Source organism: Odocoileus virginianus, chromosome 18 (genome assembly GCF_023699985.2).
Source record: "Odocoileus virginianus isolate 20LAN1187 ecotype Illinois chromosome 18, Ovbor_1.2, whole genome shotgun sequence".
Lineage (NCBI taxonomy): Eukaryota > Metazoa > Chordata > Mammalia > Artiodactyla > Cervidae > Odocoileus > Odocoileus virginianus.
Genome location: NC_069691.1, coordinates 52772585 through 52794727, shown reverse-complemented (window position 1 = coordinate 52794727; position 22143 = coordinate 52772585). Strand labels below are relative to the sequence as shown.

Genomic DNA, 22143 nt, shown 5'->3' with positions numbered 1-22143 from the left:
GACAGAAAACGGATGCAGGGTGTTTTATGATACTGTCCTAATGACATCCTATTTTTTTTATATGTTACATGTGCATGCACAGAAACATCTTGAAAGGGTGGATGATAAATGGTGTGGTGAGAGAGGCAGTGGCTTTTACTTTATTCTTTACATTTCCTGGATTATCTGAAAAATTACATGAGCATATTTTTAATAATCAGATGGGAAAATAAAGATCATAAAAGATGAGAAAGAAAATCATTAAAAAGTATATTCTGAGTACCTCAAAGGTATGTAGTAGGAAATCACATAACTGGTAAGAATGTGTGTTTGAAGTTGTGTAGAATCATAAAATACAATGTAGTACATTTTTCAAAGTCCTCAATCTCTCCTCCTCAGAATTAATAGGAACATCTTTAGGAATGTTTAGTTTTGGAATTTCATGTTATAGAGATTTTTATATTATATAATGTCTGTGATACTCTTACTGAAAATTACGCATAATGGTCAAATTCTAACAACTTTTGCAGTAAGCTTTCATTGAGTAAGTGAGTGCTTAGTCATATCAGACTCTTTGTGACCTCTTTGTGTGGGGGACTCTAACCCGCAAGGCTCCTCGGTCCATGGGATTTCCCAGTAAGAATACTGGAGTGGGTTTCCTACTCCAGGGGATCTTCCCAACTCAGGGATTGAACCTAAGTCTCCTGAATTGGTGGGCAGATTCTTTACTACTGCACCAGGTGGAAGCTTTTATAACATTTCTTTAAAAAGAGATAAAGTTCACATTATATGCCATTTTTAACTTATTGGCTTATAAATAATTTACTATAAAATGTCAGTTTCAAAGAAGATTTATGGGAAATTATAAAGTGAATACAGAGTTCTTTACAATAAAATCCAGGATAAAATTAATTGTGTGGGTTGAATATTTATCAAAAGATATGGATGAATTATAAATATATTTTGGAGGTCTGATGGGTTCAAGGGCACTTTGAAGGTTGTGTAGTTAAATTACTACAGGCATGACATATTTAGTGAAACCCTATCTGTAAATCTAGCACCAATGATTGTTTCTTCTTGCTGAAATACAGATAAATGCATAGCATCTGAAATCCATGAGTGCTATGAAGAGTTTGATTTCTTCATAAAGATTCTTTTATAAGTTGGGCCAATCTCTGAAAGGCCTAAAATAGAACAGAGAGAAGAATTAAGAAAATTAGGATGCCATTTAGGAAAAGTCTGTCATAACTTTAAAAATTCAAAAAAAGAGAGTCCATCTTTAGGTTGAGATCAGACAATGTAAGGTCAGGCTTAACCTCAGCTTTATCTGAGTCAGATGCCATCATGTCCACTAACATATGAACATGGAAGCATATCAGAGTCCCAGGAATTTTTTAAAATTCTTATTCCCTCAAGATCATCTTTTTCTGTCATAACACAAATTGGTTTTTGCATATACTCCCTCACTTGCATATGCCTTCTGTATAGTTTCAGTTGTCCAACTCTATTCATATATAACTTACGAAAAGCATATTTAATGATGTGAGAAAGCAAGTAAATCAAGAACACACCCAGAGACACCCATCTCCCAGGATATGTATATGCTCTTCTCACAGTTACTGGATCTCAGTTTATGGCCTGTCTATGAGTTCCTGACACACCAGTCAGTGCCTAGGAACTTACTTCCTGTTATCTTGGTTGAAGATAGATTTTGTGATTAATCAATTAATTAACTCTAATCATTAATATTATTTTATTTGGCCTTTGCTGAATTTTTCCTTCAGAGATACAGTGATGAGTTAATGAATTTATACTTTTGGCTCATGTAAATTCCATGAAGGAGTGAAAGAGTTTCTCTTTGTAACATGTTGATAATCTGCAAACAATGTTGAGTAGGTCTCAAAACTTCATGAAGACAATAAAAATTCAACTGCAACTTGCTCTCATCATTTTTCTAAAGAAGTTTGGCAATTTCTTTGAATGGCAGCTTATGACTTTCCAATTATTCTCACTTTTCAGAAAACAAGGAAGACAACAAATAATGTTGTAACTCACAAATGAACACAAAAAATAAATTGATATCTAGTGTTTCTCTAAAGAGAATATGGTACTCACCAAGTCCATCTGTTCTGGAGAAGCTGAAGAGAAGGATGCTCTGAAGTAGGGGCAAGGAGCTGAACTATCAATGTAGAAACCACATCCCGGAAGCATGAATACCTGACAGAGTTTACGGAAAATAGGTGATATTCCATTAAAGGGACAATAAAAATAGAGGAAAATCTAACCTGAGTAGGGGAAGACTTTTTAAGTTTAAAAGCAATTAAAGAAATCACAAGAGAAAAATCAATTTATATAAAAATTCTGCATGTCATACAATAAACAAAACTAAAAGCATAGAAACTGGAAAAGTATATAAATATTTAATGTAACAAGAAAAGTGAAATAAATCCAAACCTCTTTTTAAGGTATCAAATTTGGAGGTGACCTTTAAGCTGGGACTTGAGAGATAAGTAGGTGTTGGTCAAGCAAAAAGTAAGGGAAGAGTCCTTCAGGGAGAAGATACAGAGCGTGGAGGCCCCGAGTGGAAAGAGAATTGATCACTCAAAGGGGTGGTAACACTTACTACACAGAGCGATGGAGTAAAAATGTCAACTGATTGTGTCCAGATGGTGGGACACCTGCTCGGCTTGGTGACCTCTGTGGCTGGCAGCTCACTGCCCTAAAGCACATGTCCACTGCTTCCTGGCCATGAAAACGCTGTTCCCAGCCTCCCTCTAGATGCCTGTGGCTGAGTGCTTGCATCCCAGCCAGGAGAGGGGACGCCTTGGTGCTCCTTCTCAGCCTGGCCCCTGAACATCTCCCTGTGTGACCCTCCGTGCCCTCTGCAGTGTGCAGGCATCATGGATCTGTGTGTTGAACAATGAAGAGCAAGAAGGTGGCCACGAACCTGGGTCTCTGACTCATGGCAGGAGCAGAGGAGCCTGCAAACCATGTCTTTCAAAATTGTTCCTGAGTCAGAAATAAAATCTTTGAGATGGTTGTCCAGTACAATCATGACATTCAAAGTTTTAAGTAACTGCTTGTTACACGGTGTAACTTGGGACCTCTCTGCTGAAGTTAGATGAGGTGGGAATGAAATGATCTGGGGCATTCTGGGGAGAAGATTTCAAGGCAGAAGATGAGTTTTGTGTCTTGATTAACGTGCTAACTCGCTTCAGTTGTGTCTGACTCTGTGTGACACTATGGACAGTAGCCCACCAAGCTCCTCTGTCCATGGGATTCTCCAGGCAAGAATACTAGAATGGATTGTCATGCCCTCCTCCAGGGGGCCTTCCCGACCCAGGGATCACACCCGTGCCTCCTGCGGGTTCTTTACCACTAGTACACCTGGGAAGCATCTAGAATGAAAACCATCATTTCTCTCAATATTGTGGGACTCTTGGAATGTGCCAGAAGCAAATTTCTGTAGAGAAGGAAGAAATGGTAGTAATTTCCTTCCAAGATGGTCAAAGTCTAGACTAATAGAGTGGTGATAAAGTTGGTGATTATGTAGAAAAGTTAAAGGTACATGCAACAGGGAATATGGAATAAATGAAGGGGACTGAAAAAACTATAATAAAATATGAAGTCTGTATCTTTAGCTCCTAGCTCAGGGATACACACAAATAGCCATTCATCAAATGTTCCGGATGATTATGGCATTGATAAGAAAGCAAACAAAATGTTATAAAATTGACTTATTATATACTAAAATGCACTTCTTTGAGTCATGTAAGTATTTATTAAGCATTTACTATGTGCTATCATTAGCATTAAAAAATTCATAAAGCATGAGTCCTGTGCTCAAGTACAACAGTTAGAGAAGGTGAGTGACTTTCCCAGGGGAGTGGATTTGGTCTCAGGTCCAATCAGCCAGTTCCCAGCTCTGGCCTCTAGACTGCCTCGTCTCTTATGCTCTAGCATGGGAGTTGGCCAATATCAATAGTCTGTTCTTTTGTACTCACTGCTTCAAGAAAAAAGGTATACTAGAAACAGATCTGGGTGTTTAGAAAAGAGTGACAAACACAGTAAAGGAATCAATCAATAGAGAAAAGATAATTGGTAAATTGGAAAGCCAGACAAACAAGTTTAGATTTCTCAGTATAATCAATGTCCCTGAATGAAATCTAAGTATACTCATGATTTAAGTATAAAAGGAGAGAAAAACCCAGAAGCAACCTTTGCAGGATAATTTTAAATAAAAAAAGCAGGATGTAAACTTTTCTGTGTAATTTTAATCATTTAAAACAACTGCATAGCCATATTACAAAATTGATTAAAAATGCAGATCATCCACAAATGCATGAAAGGATGTTCAACATCACTAATTATCAGAGAAATGCAAAGTAAAACCACAGTGAGATATCACCTCACACCTCTCAGAATGGCTATAAACAAAAAGAACACAAATAACAAGTGTTGGCAAGGATGTGGAGAGAAGGGAACCCTCAGGTACTGTTGGTGGAAAAGTAAATTGGTGCAGTCACTATGGAAAACAATATTGAGGTTCCTCAAAAAAATTAAAAATAGAGCTACCATATGATCCAGCAATTCCAATCCAATCATATATCTGGAAAAATAGAAAGCACTAATTTGAATAGATAAACACACCCCAATATTATTTACAATACACAAGATAAAGGAACAACCTAAGTGTTCATCAAACATGAATGAATAAAGAAGATGTGGTACACATATACATTGGAACTCAGTCAGAGGAAAATGAAGTCCTGCCATTTGTGACAACATGAATGGACTTGGAAGGTATTATGCCTAGTGAAATAATTCAGAAGAAGAGAAATACCATGTTGTCACTTAGATGCAGAATCTAAAAAATAAATACAACAGAAAGAAACAGACCCATACCTATAGAGAACAAACTTGTGGTTACCAGTGGGAAGAGAGAGCAGGGAGGGGCAATATAGAAATAGAGGAATAAGATGTACAAACTACTGTGTATAAAATAAATAAGATACAGGGATATATTATACAGCATAGGGAATATAGCCAATATTTTATAACTTTAAATGAAGTCTAACCTTCAAAAATTTTGAATCAGTATGGTATACACGAGACTAATGTAACATTGTAAATCAACTATACTTTAAAAAATAATTTCACAGGCAAAATACTAGGTATATACAAACTCTTCAAGAAAATATATCAACAAATGGTAATAAAATCTGGGTGGTAAATCTATGGGCTATTTAAAATTTTTTCATTATGCTTTAATGAAGTATGATGCTACTTTCATAGTCAGGAAAAAAATCTTTCTACTTTAAATATTATAATGGCCAATACTTAGCATTTACAATGTTTCAAGCATTAGTCTAAGTGTTTTTCCATGTTGACGCCTGTCATCATCATAGCAGCCCTAAGAGGGAGAGATTCCTTTTATCTACATTTTCCAGATGAGACTTGGTAAGAACACCTCACCCAGCACCACATATCAGGGCAGGGCTGGAGCTGGGGTTCACTCCTAAGGACTGTGGCTCCAGAGACTGTGCTCTTAGCCACTAAGCTAACCAGTAGCTGAGCTGAATGACTGTGTTTCCCCTAGTTTAGGCCAGGAGACTAATTCTGTAACCCCAAATCTATCGTGATCTCAGGACTTCCCTGGTGGTCCCATGGCTCAGACTTTGCACTCCCAATGCAGAGGCTCTGGTTAGGGAACTAGATTGCACATGCCACAGTGAAGTTTTTATGCTGGAACAAAGATTGGTACAGCCAAGTAAATAAGTCAATATTAAAAAAACAGCCCCCCAATCTATTATGATCCGAATAATAAGATATTGTAACTGGTAGGCAAAATCATCCTTGAGTTGGTGGGCAACAATAAACATCTCTCGCTGTTTTTGTTAAGATATCACCTTAAGGAAAAAGTATAGCTTCCCCCCCCCCCACCCCCCATTTTACCTCTTTCTTAAAGGCTTTTTCTTCAATCAATTTTCTTACATCATGAATGCCCTTAATTTTAACCCACAGAAACATTCCTGCAGTAGGAACATGCCATTCTGCCAAACCTACGAAGAGAAGAGAAGAAATATTTCTTAAGGCCATTGTTTATGATGTCAACTGTATTGCTTAAATGATGTACTGCAGTAACTGTAAACTAGTATTTCCAAAAAAGTTCCCTAGGGGATGGCATTTTTTTTTTTAACATAGTTTTATGAGTCTTGAAAATGAGCGTTACAGTTTTATTTCAAAAAGTAAGGGGAACGTTTGAAAGGGAGTGAGGGGGGACTCATGTATATTTAGGATTTTAGTGGGTCTCAGGGCCATTCAGGAACTCCAGCGTCATGCCCACCTCCCTTCCTTAGAGCTGCCCGTAAGACACTCTTTCAATTTTAGGAGAGGATTCCTCAACTCTTTCTAGAGTCTTCTAGTGTTTCAATAAATCATATCATTTATGTAGTTGTTCAGAAGTCTAATGAAGTTTTTTTTTTTTTAAATCAGTTCAGTTTCAGTTCAGTCACTCAGTCATGTCCGACTCTTTGTGACCCCATTAATTGCAGCACGCCAGGCCTCCCTGTCCATCACAAACTCCCGGAATCTACTCAAACACATGTCCATTGAGTCGGTGATTCCATCCAGCCATCTCATCCTCTGTTGTCCCCTTCTCCTCCTGTCCTCAGTCCCTCCAAGCATCAGGGTCTTTTCCAATGAGGCAACTCTTCCCATGAGGCAGCCAAAGTATTGGAGTTTCAGCTTCAGCATCAGTCTTTCCAATGAACACCCAGGACTGATCTGCTTTAGGATGGACTGGTTGGATTTCCTTGCAGTCCAAGGGACTCTCAAGAGTCTTCTCCAACACCACAGTTCAAAACCATCAATTCTTCGGTGCTCAGCTTTCTTCACAGTCCAACTCTCACATCCATATGTGACCACTGGAAACACAATAGCCTTGACTAGACGGACCTTTGTTGGCAAAGTAACATCTCTGCTTTTTAATATGCTATCTAGGTTGGTCATAACTTTCCTTCCAAGGAGTAACCGTCTTTTAATTTCATGCCTACAATCACCATCTGCAGTGATTTTGGAGCCCCAAAAAATAAAGTCTGCCACTGTTTCCACTGTTTCCCCATCTATTTCCCATGAAGTGATGGGACCAGATGCCATGATCTTAGTTTTCTGAATGTTGAGCTTTAAGCCAATTTTTTCACTCTCCTCTTTCACTTTCATCAAGAGGCTTTTCAGTTCCTCTTCACTTTCTGCCATAAGGGTGGTGTCATTTGCATATCTGAGATTATTGATATTATTTTAAATCAGAATGTACTAGTAATTAAGAAGTATGGGCTTCCCAGGTAGGTCAGTGATAAAGAATCCACCTGCCAATGCAGGAGATGCAGATTCGATTTCTTGGGTTGGGAAGATCCCTTGGAGAAGGTAATAGCAACCCATGCCAGTATTCTTGCCTGGGAAATCCCGTGGACACAGTCCATGGGGTACCAAAGAGTTGAACATGACTTAGCAACTCAGCATGCATGCACAATTAAGAAGTACTTAAAATTCAAGAATTCCAGGTATATTTGTAGGCTTTGTTTCATTGAATATAAGCATAGAGAAACCAAGAACGAACAAGAGTTACTTGGATTTTAGTCATTAGTCTTTAGGGGGGGAAAAAAAACATGGATGAGGATTAAAACCTGTTTTTCAAAATGATAGAAGTGATACAAAAAGATCTTATCAAAAAGATAAGATCTTATCAAAAAAATAAGACTTCATAGGGAAGCAGATGTGATGGAAACAAGGAATTGATACTTTGTATTTACTATTACTCTTGCCAAAGGCATTTTCAGTGGTATAATTAAAGTCATGCAATTCATTTTACTTTCTTCGTTAATAGACAATTAAATCTAAACCATTCTGAAATCAGATTAGTGATAGAAATATTAGATAAATGAAGTTAATAATTACCAGGCAAATCACCTGTAATGAAATCCACCTTAGATTGCATTTAGTTTGTACTATAGTACCATTTTGTCTTTATGGAGTCAGGTTGGAAAAGGAATATACTGCTTGTGTCACAATTCCTCTTCTGTTTGGAGCAAAATTTTGAAAACCTTTCAGTACAGATGTTGGCTTTAAGTAGGCTATTGCTGGTTGACTGTTAGCCTAATTGATATTTTTTTTAAAGCACAGGTCCTCCACTGAAGTTAGGTTTAGACTTTGTAACAGAAACATGTAGAGCTGTGTCAGCATCTGTGCTGCTGTTCAGTCGCTCAGTCGTGTCTGACTCTGTGACCCCACGGACTGCAGCAAGAAGACTTTTCTGTCCTTCACTGTCTTTCAGAATTTGCTCAGACTTGTGTCCACTGAGTGGATGATGCCATCCAACCATCTCATCCTCTGTCGTCCCCTTCTCCTCCTGCCTTCAATCCTTCCCACCATCAGGGTCTTTTCCATTGAGTCAGTTCTTCGTATCAGGTGGCCAAAGTATTGGAGCTTCAGCTTCAGCATCAATCCATCCAGTGAATATTCAGGACTGATTTCCTTTAGGATGGACTGGTTGGATAGTGCAAGGGACTCTCAACAGTCTTCTGCAATACCACAGTTCAAAAGCGTCAATTCTTCAATGCTCAGATTTCTTTATGGTCCAACACTCACATCCATATATGACTACTGAAAAAACCATAGCTTTGACTAAATGGACCTTGCTCAGCAAAGTGAAGTCTGTTTTTTAATATGCTGTCTAAGTTTGTCATAACTTTTCTTCCAAAGAGCAAGCATCTTTTAATTTTGTGGCTGCAGTTACCATCCACAGTGATTTTGCAACCCAAGAAAATAAAGTCTGTCACTGTTTTCATTCTTTTCCCGTCTATTTGTCATGAAGTGATGGGACCAGATGCCATGATCTTAGTTTTCTGAATGCTGAGTTTTAAGCCAGCTTTTCCAGTCTCCTCTTTCACCTTCATGAAGAGGCGATTTAGTTCTTTACTTTCTTCCTTTAAGGTGGCATCATCTGCATATCTGAGGTTATTGATATTACTCCCAGCAGTCTTGATTCCAGCTTGTGCTTCATCCAACCTGGCATTTCATGTGATGTACTCTTCATATAAATTAAATAAGCATGGTGACAATATACAGCCTTGACATACTCCTTTTCTGGTTTTGAAATGGTCCATTGTTCCATGTCTGGTTCTGTTGCTTCTTGACATGCCTATAGGTTTATCAGGAGGCAGGTAAGGTGGTCTGGTATTCCCAACTCTCTTTAAGAATTTTCCACAGTTTTTTGTGATCCACACAATCAAAGACTTTAGCATAGCCAGTGAAGCAGAAGTAGATGTTTTTCTTCAATTCCCTTGCTTTTTCTGTGATCCAATGGATGTTGGCAATTTGATGTCTGGTTCCTCTGCCTTTTCTAAATTCAGCTTGAACATCTGGAAGTTCTTGGTTCACATACTGTTGAAGCCTAGCTTGAAGGATTTTGAGCATTACCTTGCTATCATGTGAAAGGAGCAAAATTGTGCGGTAGTTTGAGCATTCTTTGGGATTGCCTTTCTTTGGAATTGGAACAAAAACTGACCTTTTCCAGTCCTGTGGCCACTGCTGAGTTTTCCCAATTTGCTGGCATATTGAGTGCAGCACTTTCACAGCATCATCTTTTAGGATTTGAAATAGCTTGCCTGGAATTCCATCACCTCCACTAGTTTTGTTCATAGTGATTCTTCCTAAGGTCCACTTGACTTCACACTCCAGGATGTCTGGCTCTAGGTTAGTGACCACACCATAGTGGTTATCCAGGTCATTAAGACCTTTTTTGTACAGTTCTTCTGTGTACTCCTGCCACCTCTTCTCAATTTCTTCTGTTTCTGTTAGGTTCTTATCATTTCTGTCCTTTATTGTGCCCATCTTTGCATGAAATGTTCCCTTGGTATCTCTAATTTTCTTGAAGAGATCTCTAGTCTTTGCCATTCTATTGTTTTCCTTTATTTCTTTGTGCTATTACTACTAAGATTATTCATAGGGTAACATTTTCTTGCCAAGAATCCTCCTGGACCCTGTTTCCTTCCCCAGGATTATTAACAATACTCTGTGGTATCACTCACTCATATAAGGACTGCTGCTCATTCCAGGATAGGATGTGCATTCCACTTACCACTTAACCACTTGTCTGCTGCTGCCACTAATGCATCCCTCTGCTTCCTGTAGAAATCAATAACCCTAGAGGAAGAAAACAATGAAAAATATGTGTTTGCTATACTGATTGCAGAATCCAAAAGGCTCTGAGGGTCCAGTCTATAAGAATCTATTTTGTATCTTGATGAAGGTGTTGAACTCTTGATGAGGGAATAGACCATATTTCTTTGACCTGTCCAGTGGTAAACTTTCTACTTTGTGGTTTTTCCATTATTTTGGAATAATTAAAAAATGAAAATTAATAGAGTGAAGTCCATTTCTATGTAAAGTATGAAACCTCAAGTACAGTACCTGTCTGTGTGAGCCAGGAAGCCCTCTTCTCCCCATTGGTATAGAAGCTGTGAGACCAGGAGCTAAAAAGCATGAGACAGAAACAAGGTTCATGCTCTAAATGTGTTTTTGCCAAAAATGAAAGCAAATCACTCTTGATTATGTGCAAATCACACCAAGAAGATGCACCAAGCTTTTTAAAGTCAGTAACTTATAACAGTGTTGATTAACAACAGTGACAACAATAATATTGCACAATATTAAAAATAACAAATATTTATAAGGTTCTCACTGTGTGTCAGAAACTGCTGTACCATGTGAATATATTAACATTTCAGATTAGTTGGTCTTTGTAATACCCTTATTAGGCAGCTCATCACAGAGCCTGGACTCAAGTCAGACTGTCTAGTCCCAGATGCCCCCAATAAATGCTGCCCTGGATGGCCTCTCTAAGTATAAAATGCATACAGTTGATGCATGAAATTATACAATATTTATACAGTATTTCCAGAGATTTTTTATCCAGAATAGATGTTCTAAATGTTGTAAATGGATAGTGAAATTTGATTGATAACAGATACGGAAAATATGGAAAAAGTCCCCAAGGTGATAAAACACAGGGCATCTGCACTTTCTGGAATATATAATATCAAACAAATGTCCATTCTACATAAACTACCTTTTTGGCCTTCATAGGTAGCAGTTCTGTCCTCAAGGTTTGATTTTCAAGGTTCCTTAGGAATGGGTTCAATAATTTCTCAAAGCTTGTGAAGAAATTTATACAATCTCCAAAAATAATTTTACTGTCTTTTAATTAAAATACATTCCAGCTGGTGTCTGTAGGGAGGTTAGCACATGGGCAGTGAAGGCAGACACCTGGCCACTGGCAGGTTTGGAACCCTTGCTCTTAGACTTCAGGACAGTGGAGCGAACTGTGTGTTACTTCACCAAACCCCTTCCATCCTGTTGAGTTTAACACTGTTTTTATGAGGTTCCTGGGCTAGATGCCAGGACACAAGATGAATAACATCTGATTCTCAAGGGGCTTGGTCTACACTTGAAACAGCATCAGGTCCATTCAAAACTCTTTTGCCTTTTAGAGCAAATATGTGCTGTCTAGCTAGTCCATGTGGAGCTACAGATGCAGTCAGTGATATCTCTGTTGGTGACACTTTACTCTGTCTTATTTGCCAACATCCTTTTCTTTTATGATCTGATTCAAAAAATTCATATTTCATAAACTGTCATTACCTGAGCAAAAGTGCTGGGGTGCATTGTTGAAACTTGTATGTGTAAAACAATTCTCTCAATCAAGGGTTTTGGACCAGTTATAAACCCTATTCTCAACCTGCTCAAAACGAAAAGGCACATTACCAATCATGCATTATCAGTTAATACCATGTTACTGATTTCATGAAATTTAACACCTTCTAGTAAAACTACTTCTTATTTAAAGTACACATTTAAACTTAATTGTACACTTAAAATATAATGGATATCTGATGAGATATTTTTAAATTCTTCTGTACATGCACCCAAATCTGACCAGTCCCCTTACAGGTATATCTTAATGGTCAAGGATCTTTGACCAGTGGGGATGGATTGGGAGAAAATATGTTAGTAATATTCAAACAGATGTGTTAAGGTGAGTGGAATACAAGCACCTTAAACGAGAATCACTTTTTATACTAAAAGATGCTGAGGGGCAGCCCCTGTCACCTTTATCTGCAGCCTGAAGGCAGAGCCAGGGCCTTACCCTGAGGACAGGACTTTGGAAAAAGAGTCAGCTCGGATGACACGCCCATCCACATCCATGGAGAGAAATGTCGGTGCCCAGGGCTTGAAATGGAAGATAAATACAGTATTTATATCTGTTAGAGTCTGTATCCCTACTTTGTGCAGAGAGTGGGAACTTCATATAGGACTTCCTTGTCCCAAGGCTTGAGATCCAGGATGAACGGATTTCCAGGAAGGATTCCAGGAAAATTAGTTTGGAAAAGACCACAATGAGGAGTGCTATCAGCATGCAGGGCTCCTCAGAGAGAGAATGCTGACCCTTAGAACAACTAGAAACACAAAGAATGTTCAAACGAAGATGAGCCAGGTAGTCAGTGTGCAATGGTGAACCTTCCAAATTTATTCCAAAGTAAATGCCCACAGGGAAGGGGGCTATGGTTGTGTTTAGGGTGGGTGGCAGGCAGACATGATAGTCAGGTAAATAGATAAAAAGCCAAGAGTTGTGTTTCTTTTCAGTAGATTCGTAGTGGGGACTGAATCCATGTGTCTGTTCTCTGCAGCCCTGAGAGCAATTCTAGTGTTAGATTTTGAGGAACCGGGCATTGGAGTCTGTACCATTACTGCTGTCTCCTAGGGAACAATGCTCGGGGACAGTGGTGCACATGGACAGTGGGGAAGGATCTAGAAGTCCTTCGTTGTGCAGGTGAGTTCCTTCCCTACGTGACAGGGATGGCAGGCAGGGAGCATGATGCTAGGAACGCCCTCCTCTGCTCACAGTTACATCACTGACTGAGGACAGCCCTCTGCCTTCTCTCTGAACACAGCTCCCAAGTCCTCCAGCCCATCAGCCACCCCTGAGAGACTGAGGCTGACACCCCAGGAGACACCCACTCCACATCCCTGGTACCATGTTTATGGAGTCAAGACGACCTTCACCTTGACTCACATGTTCCTTCACGTGTCTGGCACAGATGGCCAGCCATTATTCTAAAAGTAGGGAATTTCTGGAATAAGCAGTTAACACCACAGATGAAAATATTCAGCAGCCAGGCCAAAATGCAATCACGTGCATTAACAACACCTTATCTTCTAATTGTGGGCTGAGTTGACGCTGTCACTTACCTTGTTGAACTGCATGAAATAGTAAGGATCATCTTCTATGATGAGGAAGTCATATTTTCTTGTGAGCTAAAACACGTTAGATAAAGTTAGAGTAAGGTTAAAGTTAAGAGCTGTCTAAGATGAAAATTACTTGAAATCAGTCATAGTTCTTTGTACTCATTCAATCATTCATTCATTCATCCCAGCAACTTCTGAGTCCCCGCTGTCCTAGGAGGAGGAACCAGCCCTAAAGGCTCTGTCCTCACAGAACTTTCATTCTGGTGGTAAAGACAGAACCTGAGGTCCTAGATCGTGACCAGAGGAGGATTAGGTGGGATGTCCTGAGGGCAGATGGTTGATGGTTGATGGTTGAGAGGTTGAAGAGGCTGATGCTTGAGAGAGAGAGACGGGGAAGCTCCAGGGGAGCTCAGGCTGACCGGAACGATCAGTTGTGCAGATGCTGGGGGAGAAGATGTTTAGACTGAGAGAGCAGGGAGCAGTGGCCCTGGAGTCAGAAAATCTTTGGTGTGTTTAAGGGACAGAGGGAAGGATGTGAGAGCCCCCAGGTTTGGGAGCAGAGGCCCAGGTCCCATCAGTGTGTGGAAGTGAAGGACTTTTATCTTTATTTTCCGTGTGTGGTGGGAAGCGGCTGGAGTTGGGCCTGGTGCTCCACACATGAGTAGGAAGGATTCAGTGACTGGTGGTGGGGCCGGCGCTGGGGGACGGGCTCTGTGTGGGGGGAGCAGCCCTGCAAAGGAGTCCCAGGATCAGCGGGGAGGGTGGCTGAGGAGATGATGGGTTTGGGTAGTAGGGGCCACGGGATGGACTGGAGGTGGGAGAGGAGGTGAAGACAGAAAAAAAGGGAGTAAGAGGTGAGTGTAACACCGCACCAAGAATAGCATCTCTTTCAATTGAAATATCAATCAAAGGGAAAGAAACATATCAGTCAACCAGACTGTAGTAATTTCTTGTGTTTAAATTTGTGGCGAGCCTGGAATAGATGGCTTCTTTTTATTAAAAATCATCTTCCTTGAGGGGAAGAGCCTAACCAGAGAAGGAATTTGGGAGCACTCTTCTAAAGAGTCAGAAGGAAACAAGAACACAAGTATGTAACACCTTCTTTGAAAATACCTCATAGATTTCCCTTTTGCGCTCAGCTGTTAACGAGTTCCCAGCAGGGTTGTTGCCATTTGGGACAGTGTAAAGAAATTTGGGGGTGTTTTTCTCGGGGTCCTTTGAATCTTCCGGTTCCCATTTGGAAAGTGTTTCTCTGAGGGAGTCTGGAATGATCCCGTGCTCATCACTGGAGACATTAATCATGTTGCAGCCCAGGGGTTGCAGCTGTCAACACACAGAGAAAAGCAAGTCCGCGATTGAGACCTGATTACAAAATATCAGGGCCGAGGGTTCTTACACTAAGGAGAGTGTTACCATTTACACCCTTAGACACAAACCTGCCCTCAGCTCTATGCCCACACTGCATTATCTTCATGATTATGATTAGAACTGGCTCATAAAATAGGTGTTTATTAAGGAGTGATTTTGAGAAAGGAAATCAATCTTAGAAAGCACCTATGATGCTAATATATAAAAAGTTATAAGCAGAGGTAATACTCAAAATATTGGACAAGCGGTGTAGCGTGGGAGCAACAGACACAGAGCAGGGTGGAGTGGGGTCCTGGAGACCCCCTGCCATGCCAGCATAGCTCTGCACTGTATGGGGTTCATGGTGGTCTCAGGAGAGGGATCGGGGGGTCAGTGTGGTGCTGGGTCACCAAGGAGCATCAGGGCCATGGCTCCCCAAGGGGTGTGCAAGTATATCTATATTGTACTGATTGCAGAGGCTGAAGTCGAAAGTAGTGGCCTTGTCATGAATGTAGTTTTATAGAAGTCTTGCACACAGAACTTCAGCCTCTTTCCTTAGAGCCTGGCACAGATCTCTGTTTGGGCATGTGACAGTGTGTGTGCATCCAGCTATTTACATAGATGCAAGTTTTATATGTATAGTTTAGGAACGTAATTAATAATTAGTCTCCAATCATGAAGAAAAGGGAATTATTTTATTTTAGTTTTTAAAGTTGTGGTAAAAACTGTGCCATTCTAAAGTGTGATTCAGTGGCAATAACTGTGTTCGCGATGTGTGCGTCTCATGACACTGTCCATTCCAGAATCATTTCATCACTCCAAACAGAAACCTGTACCCCCTAAGCAACAACTCCCCACCCCCTCCCCAGTGCTCGGTCACCTCTAATCAGCTTCTGGTCTCTATGAGTTTGCTGGTTTTATATATTTTGTATAAGGGGCATCACACAATATTTGTTCTTTTGTGTTGGCTGCATTCTTTGAGCACCTGCAGGGATGGGTTTGCTTTTTTCCTCAGAGAGTGGGTAAAGCTGATGGTTAATTAGTTGAAATTTATTTTGAAATTGAGTTGAAATTCCTTCCCTGTAGTTTCCACCTTTTGGTTCCAGTTCTGTCAACCTAAGGACATACACAGACAAATCTAACTCCTCTGTGACATGGCTAACTTTAATGTAATTGAGGACAATCCTCATGTCCCCATGGATCTCCTCTTTCTATGGAAAAGAGCATTGAACGTATGGTCTTATTTCTAAATTTTTGTTACTCCAGTTGCTTCTCTCTGACTGTGCTCCAGACTATGTTCACATCAACCCCAAAGTATTGTGCCCCAGAGAGTGCTGAGTTCTGACCAGGACCCAGCAGAGCAGGTGATCCGCTTCTTCATTCTGGGTCTAGAGTCTTATAATAAACACTAGATGTGAAAGTCCTGGTCACACTGATAGGTTTAGTTATATTACATTGACATATGATTTGTCTTAGACATGTGGTAATATAGACAGTAATGAAAAATGTCTTTTTAAATTAAGAGGCATTTCAAGTGAAATATTAAGAACACTGGACAGGATTTTGCACAACTGAATTTTAGCACCTGTACACTTAGACTTTGTAAAAAGAAATGTATATATCAGAAGTTACGGTTAGCATATTTTGCTTCTATTGAAACTTCTCTTCTTCACAAAGAAAGATGCTACTGTATTTTTCAGTGGGCAGATAACTCTAAAGGAGCAGTGCTTTCTCTTTATTTACTATAAAAAAGAGTTGCCTTTTGTAAGAAGTACTCACAGCATGAAGTGTTCCTGAATAAATAGGTTCATTTACGAGGATATTATCTCCAGGATTAACGATCATTTCAAACACCTGACAAAAGAAGCACAGGTTAGCTTGGAGACTATGATTTCCAGTTGTAGAAACCCCCACGACTCTTTTTTGAGCTGACCAGGGTCCCAGAGTATGAGTGGGCAAGTTTTCCGTAAATGCCAGACGGGACGTGTTCTGTGGGCCTGGGGTGTGTGTTGCCCCTACTCATCTCTGCCTCTGTGGTGAGAGCGCAGCCATAGACAACATGCAAGCCGATGGCGTGGCTGAGTTCCAGTAACGTTCTACTTACAGGATCAGACATGGGATGATTCTCTTTGGCTCTCAAGCCATAGTTTGCCAACCTCTCTTCTACACTGAAAAATAACAGAACTGATTTGGATCCTAAACACATTTATGCTTTCTTTGCAAAAAGTTTGTCTGTGTTATAAGCCAGGCCTGTGTAACATATGGAGAGAAAGTGAAGATTATATGGATGGTTTTACCCTCATGAAGGTGCTAGTATGCTGAACTAGACACTACTCAGATAAATATACATGTAGAGTCAGCGATAAGCACTACTGTGTGATGCCAGTGTTCTAAGTGCTCATCACTCAGCAGACTTGGGGTATTCAGGGAAGGCTTCCTTGAGGAAGTGAAGAGTTGGGGAAAGGTGACGATAGGTAGACATTTGAGAAACTGAAAGAATCCTGTGGCTTGAGGTGGAGTGTGAAGAGGAGAGTGGAGGGAGGTCAGAAGAAAGTGGAGGGACAGCATCCCATGGAGGCCTTTGGACAAGTGAGCCAGGGAGAGTTTTAAGTAGAGGGCGGGACCCAGGAGTCATGAGATCAGACAAGTGTAAGAGAAGTTCATTCTGGCTGCAAAATCAAAGTATGAAAGAAAAATGAGAATCTAGGTGGAGTCTGGGAAGATTTTAGGCTCATTTGGGAGGTTTTTGCTGCAGTCCCAGGGAAAGGCAAGGGTGGTCTGGATGGGGTGGTAGAGCTGAAGAGAACTGAGGGGCATTTAGGAAACCAGAAGCAAGGGACGTGACTGTGGGCTGAGGGGAAGTGGAGAAGGAGGGGGTAAGGAGGGACCTCTGGATTCCTGGCTGTACAGTAAGGAGGTGATGGGAGGGGTGTCATTCACTGGAAAACACCCCAAATGTTGTCTGTTTCTGAGGGAGAAGCAGGTGAGTGTTTTGGTGTGAGGTGCTATTGAAGCAGCCTGGGATGAGGCCAGTGGGGGCGGTGGACACGTGGGTGTAGAGGGCGCCTGGCGATGGAGGCGTGGGCCTGATCCCTGGTGTGATGCTCAGGGGCGGTGTGTGCGGGAAGGGGAAGAGGCCCGAGGCCCAGTCTTGTGGGGCTCCTGTGAACCATGGACACTGCAGGGCGGGCAGGGCAAGGACGGGGGAGTGTTCCAGAAAGGATGGTTTCAGCAAGGCTTGGGAGACTCGGAGGTCAAGGGAGACCAGGCCTGCAAATCAGAGCGGATCTTGAGGACAGTGTGATGCCTCAGGACATCAGTAGAGCCAGACAGAGATGTTCCTGCCTGAATCAGAGGGGTCCTTTCCAACTAATCTTACCCAAGGCACAGAACCATCCTTTCCTACCCTGGGATGTTTCATCATCCCCAGGTCAAGCCTCTCAGAGCTCTTGACAAACATCATGGCCAGTATCCATTGAAACAGAAGATCTGACTTTTCTTTCCTGATTTGGCCTAGGATATTCCATTTACTATTTCTTATGAGCTTTAGGCATTTTATGACAAACACAGTTTCCTCTGACAAGTTAGTTGATTTACATTTAACAGGCCCTCCTACGACCAAGCAAATCCATGTATAGGCCATGGATCAGATGAAAAGCTCATGACCAACATTTCCTGTGCTGGTAAGGGGACATGACAAAGTCCAGAATTCTAAATGAGGAGTGAGTGCTGTTTATTATTTGATATTTGTACACCTAAAATAATATTTATTCTGGAGAGCAAAGTGGAAGAAATGTTAAACCATATTCCCAGGAGGCCTCTGTAACTGCATGGCTATAAGCCAGTGAGTTACTAATGTTTTTGGCCATGTGTGCTGTCTTCCTCTTTGATATGATTAATGTTGAGACAGACAAAGAAGAAACTTTCCAGAGCATCTTTTGTGGGAGAAAAATAAAGGCTCATGGTATACCTTTCTAGGAAAGGTGTTTCACTGAAAAGAACTTTTTTCCTACTGGTCTGGGGCATCACAAATATTTCTCTTCAAGAAAAAAAAAAAACCTCAAACAGCAGCTTATCCATGTCTTTGTCCTAATTAAGTCATAAAACAGGGAGGAAGTTTTAAAGTGTTATTACTTAAATACATTATTCTGTAATAATAATTTAATTAAAATTCATTAAAAGTAACCAGATTATAGGTTTCACATTTACATAAGAGGAACAAGAAAACCACTCTGGTTTGATATAAACAAGAGTCATACTTTAAGCTAGATGTGCAGACTAATACAGAAACTCCTTATCCAGGACTAATTATTCAAGAAAAAGAAAAGAAAAAGATATGAGACTGAGAACACAGTCTCTTTAATGAGGGCATACCCAGTGTTGGAGACCTCAGTGGACTACCAGGAGAGAGGCGGAGAGACAGAAAGAATGAAAGAGAGACAGAGAGGCCGCCAGCCCAGGGGAGAAGTCAGCCACAGCCACAGACGAATCTTCAGATCTGGAGATCCTCAGATCTGGAGGGAAATGGGGCGCAGGAGGCCACTGGTACAGACGATGACAGCAGCAGACACGCAAAGGGATGAGGCCTCATCTCAGGAGGGTCAGGACACACCCTTGAAGAGTTTAAAAGTCATACGGACATAACCACAGCCTAACAAATTAGCCTGCATCTCTGAGCCACATGATACTGATCCGTGCTCACTAAGCTGCAGGGAAGCTTATCCTAAGGACTCAGCACTCTGGGCTCTCTGTTTAAGAGGAATCATGTTGGTGAATGTCTTCAGGTTCCCTTTATTATTCTGTTGAAGATTTCCTAACCCACAAAACATGCTGCTCTGTGGTTAAGGGAGAAATGGCAATATGGGTGCACATGTTACATTCTTTCCATGGGTGCCCTTCCCCTCCACTCTTACCTTACAGAGACCTTGTTGGCTGCCACATGTGACACATATGTCCATCTGTCCTTGGCTGGGTGCATAATGGATGGTGGGCGGATTATGTAATTTTACTTGTAACTGTTTTAGCCAGGATAACAGCTCTGGGATTCTAAAGCATAAAATGCATTTAAAAATTGACAGTAGTGAAAATCATAATAGTAGTAGACAGCAACTAAATGGTCATATCAGGCACTTTATATATTCAGTTTAAAAATCTTTGAATGCCTTTCGCTAATATTACTATCTTTACTTAAAATACAAGGCAAGAAGCTTACAGAGTAAGAAATTCACATAAATTAATCAGCTGGTGGTTAAATGAGTTGAGACTTGAATCTAAAGCTTTCTTATTCCAAAACCTATAGTTTTTCTTTTCCGTTAGAGCATTCACTATGGTATTGCCTTTTTGTTTTTCTTAGAGAGATTTTGTAGGATACCTGAAGTTCAGGGTCACTAAGTTCTTTGCATCATGGAAAGAAAAGCCTGTATGTGTTAGTTGCTTAGTCATTTCCTACTCTTTCCAACACCATGAACTGTAGCTTTCCAGGCTTCTCTGTCCATGGGATTATGCTTGTAAGAATACTGGAGTGGGTTGTCATTTTTTTCTGTAGGGGATCTTCCCAACCCCAGGATCAAACCCATATCTCTTATGTCTCCTGCATTGGCAGGCGTGTTCTCGGTATACATTATATACAGTTATGTACCTAACATGCATTATTCTTCCATCACAAAGCAATGGACTAATAAAATATAATTAATAGACAGTCTGTAAGTTTACTCTTCATCAGTGGAAGAAGACCAGCTAAGGAAAGCTTTAGAATATTTGTTCCATTTGCCTTTATGAAATTAAATACATCTGAACTGCAGGCAACACATTTCCATAGCTGCCTGGTTAGCATGGAAACATAATCATTAAAACTTTTTCTCAGGACCTAAAATGTCTGCTTCCTGTGTCATCCACTCCTCTTTTCTCCTATCCTGGTTTCTTTACCTATCTATTTTCTCTCTCTCTCTCTCTCTCTTTTTTTTCCAATCTGAGCACAAATGGTACCTACTTTCAAAAACTTCTCCCTCTCCTAGTCATAGAAGGTTCAGAATCAGTCACTGGGGATCTTAAGCAGTCAGAAACATTGCTGCTCTTAACTACTCTTTGAAAACTCTTCCCCAAACCTTCCTAAATGCTGAACATCCAGTTTAAAAAGACACAAGATGCTTCATCTGCTGGCTGTAGAATATTGCTCATGAAAATGAAACAACTAAGTTAAATTATCTACTGATCAGATTGAGGGGAGGAGGAGAAGGGGGTGGCAGAGCATAAGGTGGTTGGATAGCATCACCGACACAGTGGACATGAGTTTGAATAAACTCTGGGAGATAGTGAAGGACAGGGAAGCCAGGTGTGCTACGGTCCATGGGGTCACAGAGTCCACACCAGTTAGCAGCTGAACTACTGATCAGTACCCAGCACTCTGAGAATACTGCAGTGCTCTCTTCATCATCTGTTCATTAAATTGGATGGGTTTTCCATTTTCTATGGTGATAACCGCAGTCTTGAAAGGGAACATGTTGGGGTTTGGTGCCCCAGTTGCCAAGGAGATGACAGATTTCGGTGCATTGCTCAATATTTCAGCTACAATAAATATGGAAAAGAAGAAGAAACACTTTCAGTGAAGACTTTCATAAACAGAGATGGTTTAGCATGTTTCATTAAAGTCAATAAAACTTTACAGTGTAACCATGTCTAGTGATATAATGCTAGTCTGAAAGAAACATAGAAGATGACTTTGTCTGGACTGACCTCAATAGTGGAGGAACTGAGGAATCAACACGTGCCACGTGCCCGGACAAAGCAGAGGCCACAGTAACAGAAAACCCTCCTCCACTCGGCCCCTCCCTGCCCACCAGGCTCCCACACCCCCTACTGTCCTGTGTCCCCGCCCTCCGACTCTGCGCGCCTGCAGGCTGTGCTGAACCCTGACCCCTGCGCCCAGGAGAGCCCCCTGGTCTCTAACCAGGACCGCGGCCTGGCCTCTCTCTGTTGCAGATTCACTGCCCTCGTGCCACTTCCAGCCCGATTTCTGTGCCAGTCTGCGCAGAGCCAGGTTCACCCAGGCTGGAGCCGCTTTGCGGGGACCCCCACCCCCACTTCCAGCCCATGGGAGAGGGGCGCAGCTCGGACTCACTCATGACTCGGATGGTAGAAGGCTTTCTGGCCGCGCTCGTGGCGGTGATGAACCGAGCGTAATTCATTCTCTGATTGGAGCACCAAGACCCTCCTTCGGTGGCTGAAGACTAGGAAGACCGAGGATCTTCCTCAGTCCGGCCGCCTAACCCTTGCCTGAGAAACGCACCTCCTCTGGGTATTGGTTTCTGGCGTTCAGGGCCAGAAGAGGCCGCCAGGGTCCCGGCTGCAGGCTGCGCTCGGGCCTGGTTAGGATCCGGCCGGGGGTGGCAGGCCTGGCAAAGTCCACTCGCAGGGTCACGACGCGTGCCCCCTCCCTCCCCGCGTGACGCGGTCTAGAGCCAATGGCCACCGCTCCAGTCGGCTTCTCGCCCTGAGACCACGCCTCCACCCCCG

At 41.5% G+C, this 22143-nt stretch overlaps 2 protein-coding genes across 2 annotated transcripts in view; one reads left to right on the top strand and one right to left on the bottom strand.

The window, feature by feature from the left end:
* The window catches only part of LOC110128796 (atherin-like), a 216898-nt gene that overhangs the window by 71149 nt on the left and 123606 nt on the right, over positions 1-22143 (top strand). The gene's annotated exons all lie outside the window — the stretch shown is intronic.
* Positions 815-22123, bottom strand: LOC110144387 (kynurenine/alpha-aminoadipate aminotransferase, mitochondrial). The gene is made up of 13 exons (XM_020904334.2): positions 21749-22123; positions 21027-21195; positions 19545-19677; positions 16411-16485; positions 14398-14607; positions 13288-13353; positions 12185-12267; positions 11680-11776; positions 10450-10511; positions 10118-10182; positions 5935-6041; positions 2095-2196; positions 815-1163 (listed from the first exon to the last, which is right to left on the bottom strand). The coding sequence occupies exons 1-13, from the start codon at positions 21813-21815 to the stop codon at positions 1122-1124; spliced, it is 1278 nt and encodes a 425-aa protein (XP_020759993.2). The 5' UTR covers positions 21816-22123; the 3' UTR covers positions 815-1121.

Excerpts from the sequence above, each read along its gene's own strand:
- LOC110144387 (XM_020904334.2), bottom strand. The coding sequence starts at position 21,815 with ATGAATTACGCTCGGTTCATCACCGCCACGAGCGCGGCCAGAAAGCCT. Across the intron at positions 19,678-21,026 it reads CAGTATTCTCAGAGTGCTGG|AATCCCAGAGCTGTTATCCT; the intron begins GTACTGATCAGT and ends TTTATGCTTTAG. Across the intron at positions 13,354-14,397 it reads GCAAAAGGGAAATCTATGAG|CTCACAAGAAAATATGACTT; the intron begins GTATTTTCAAAG and ends AACGTGTTTTAG.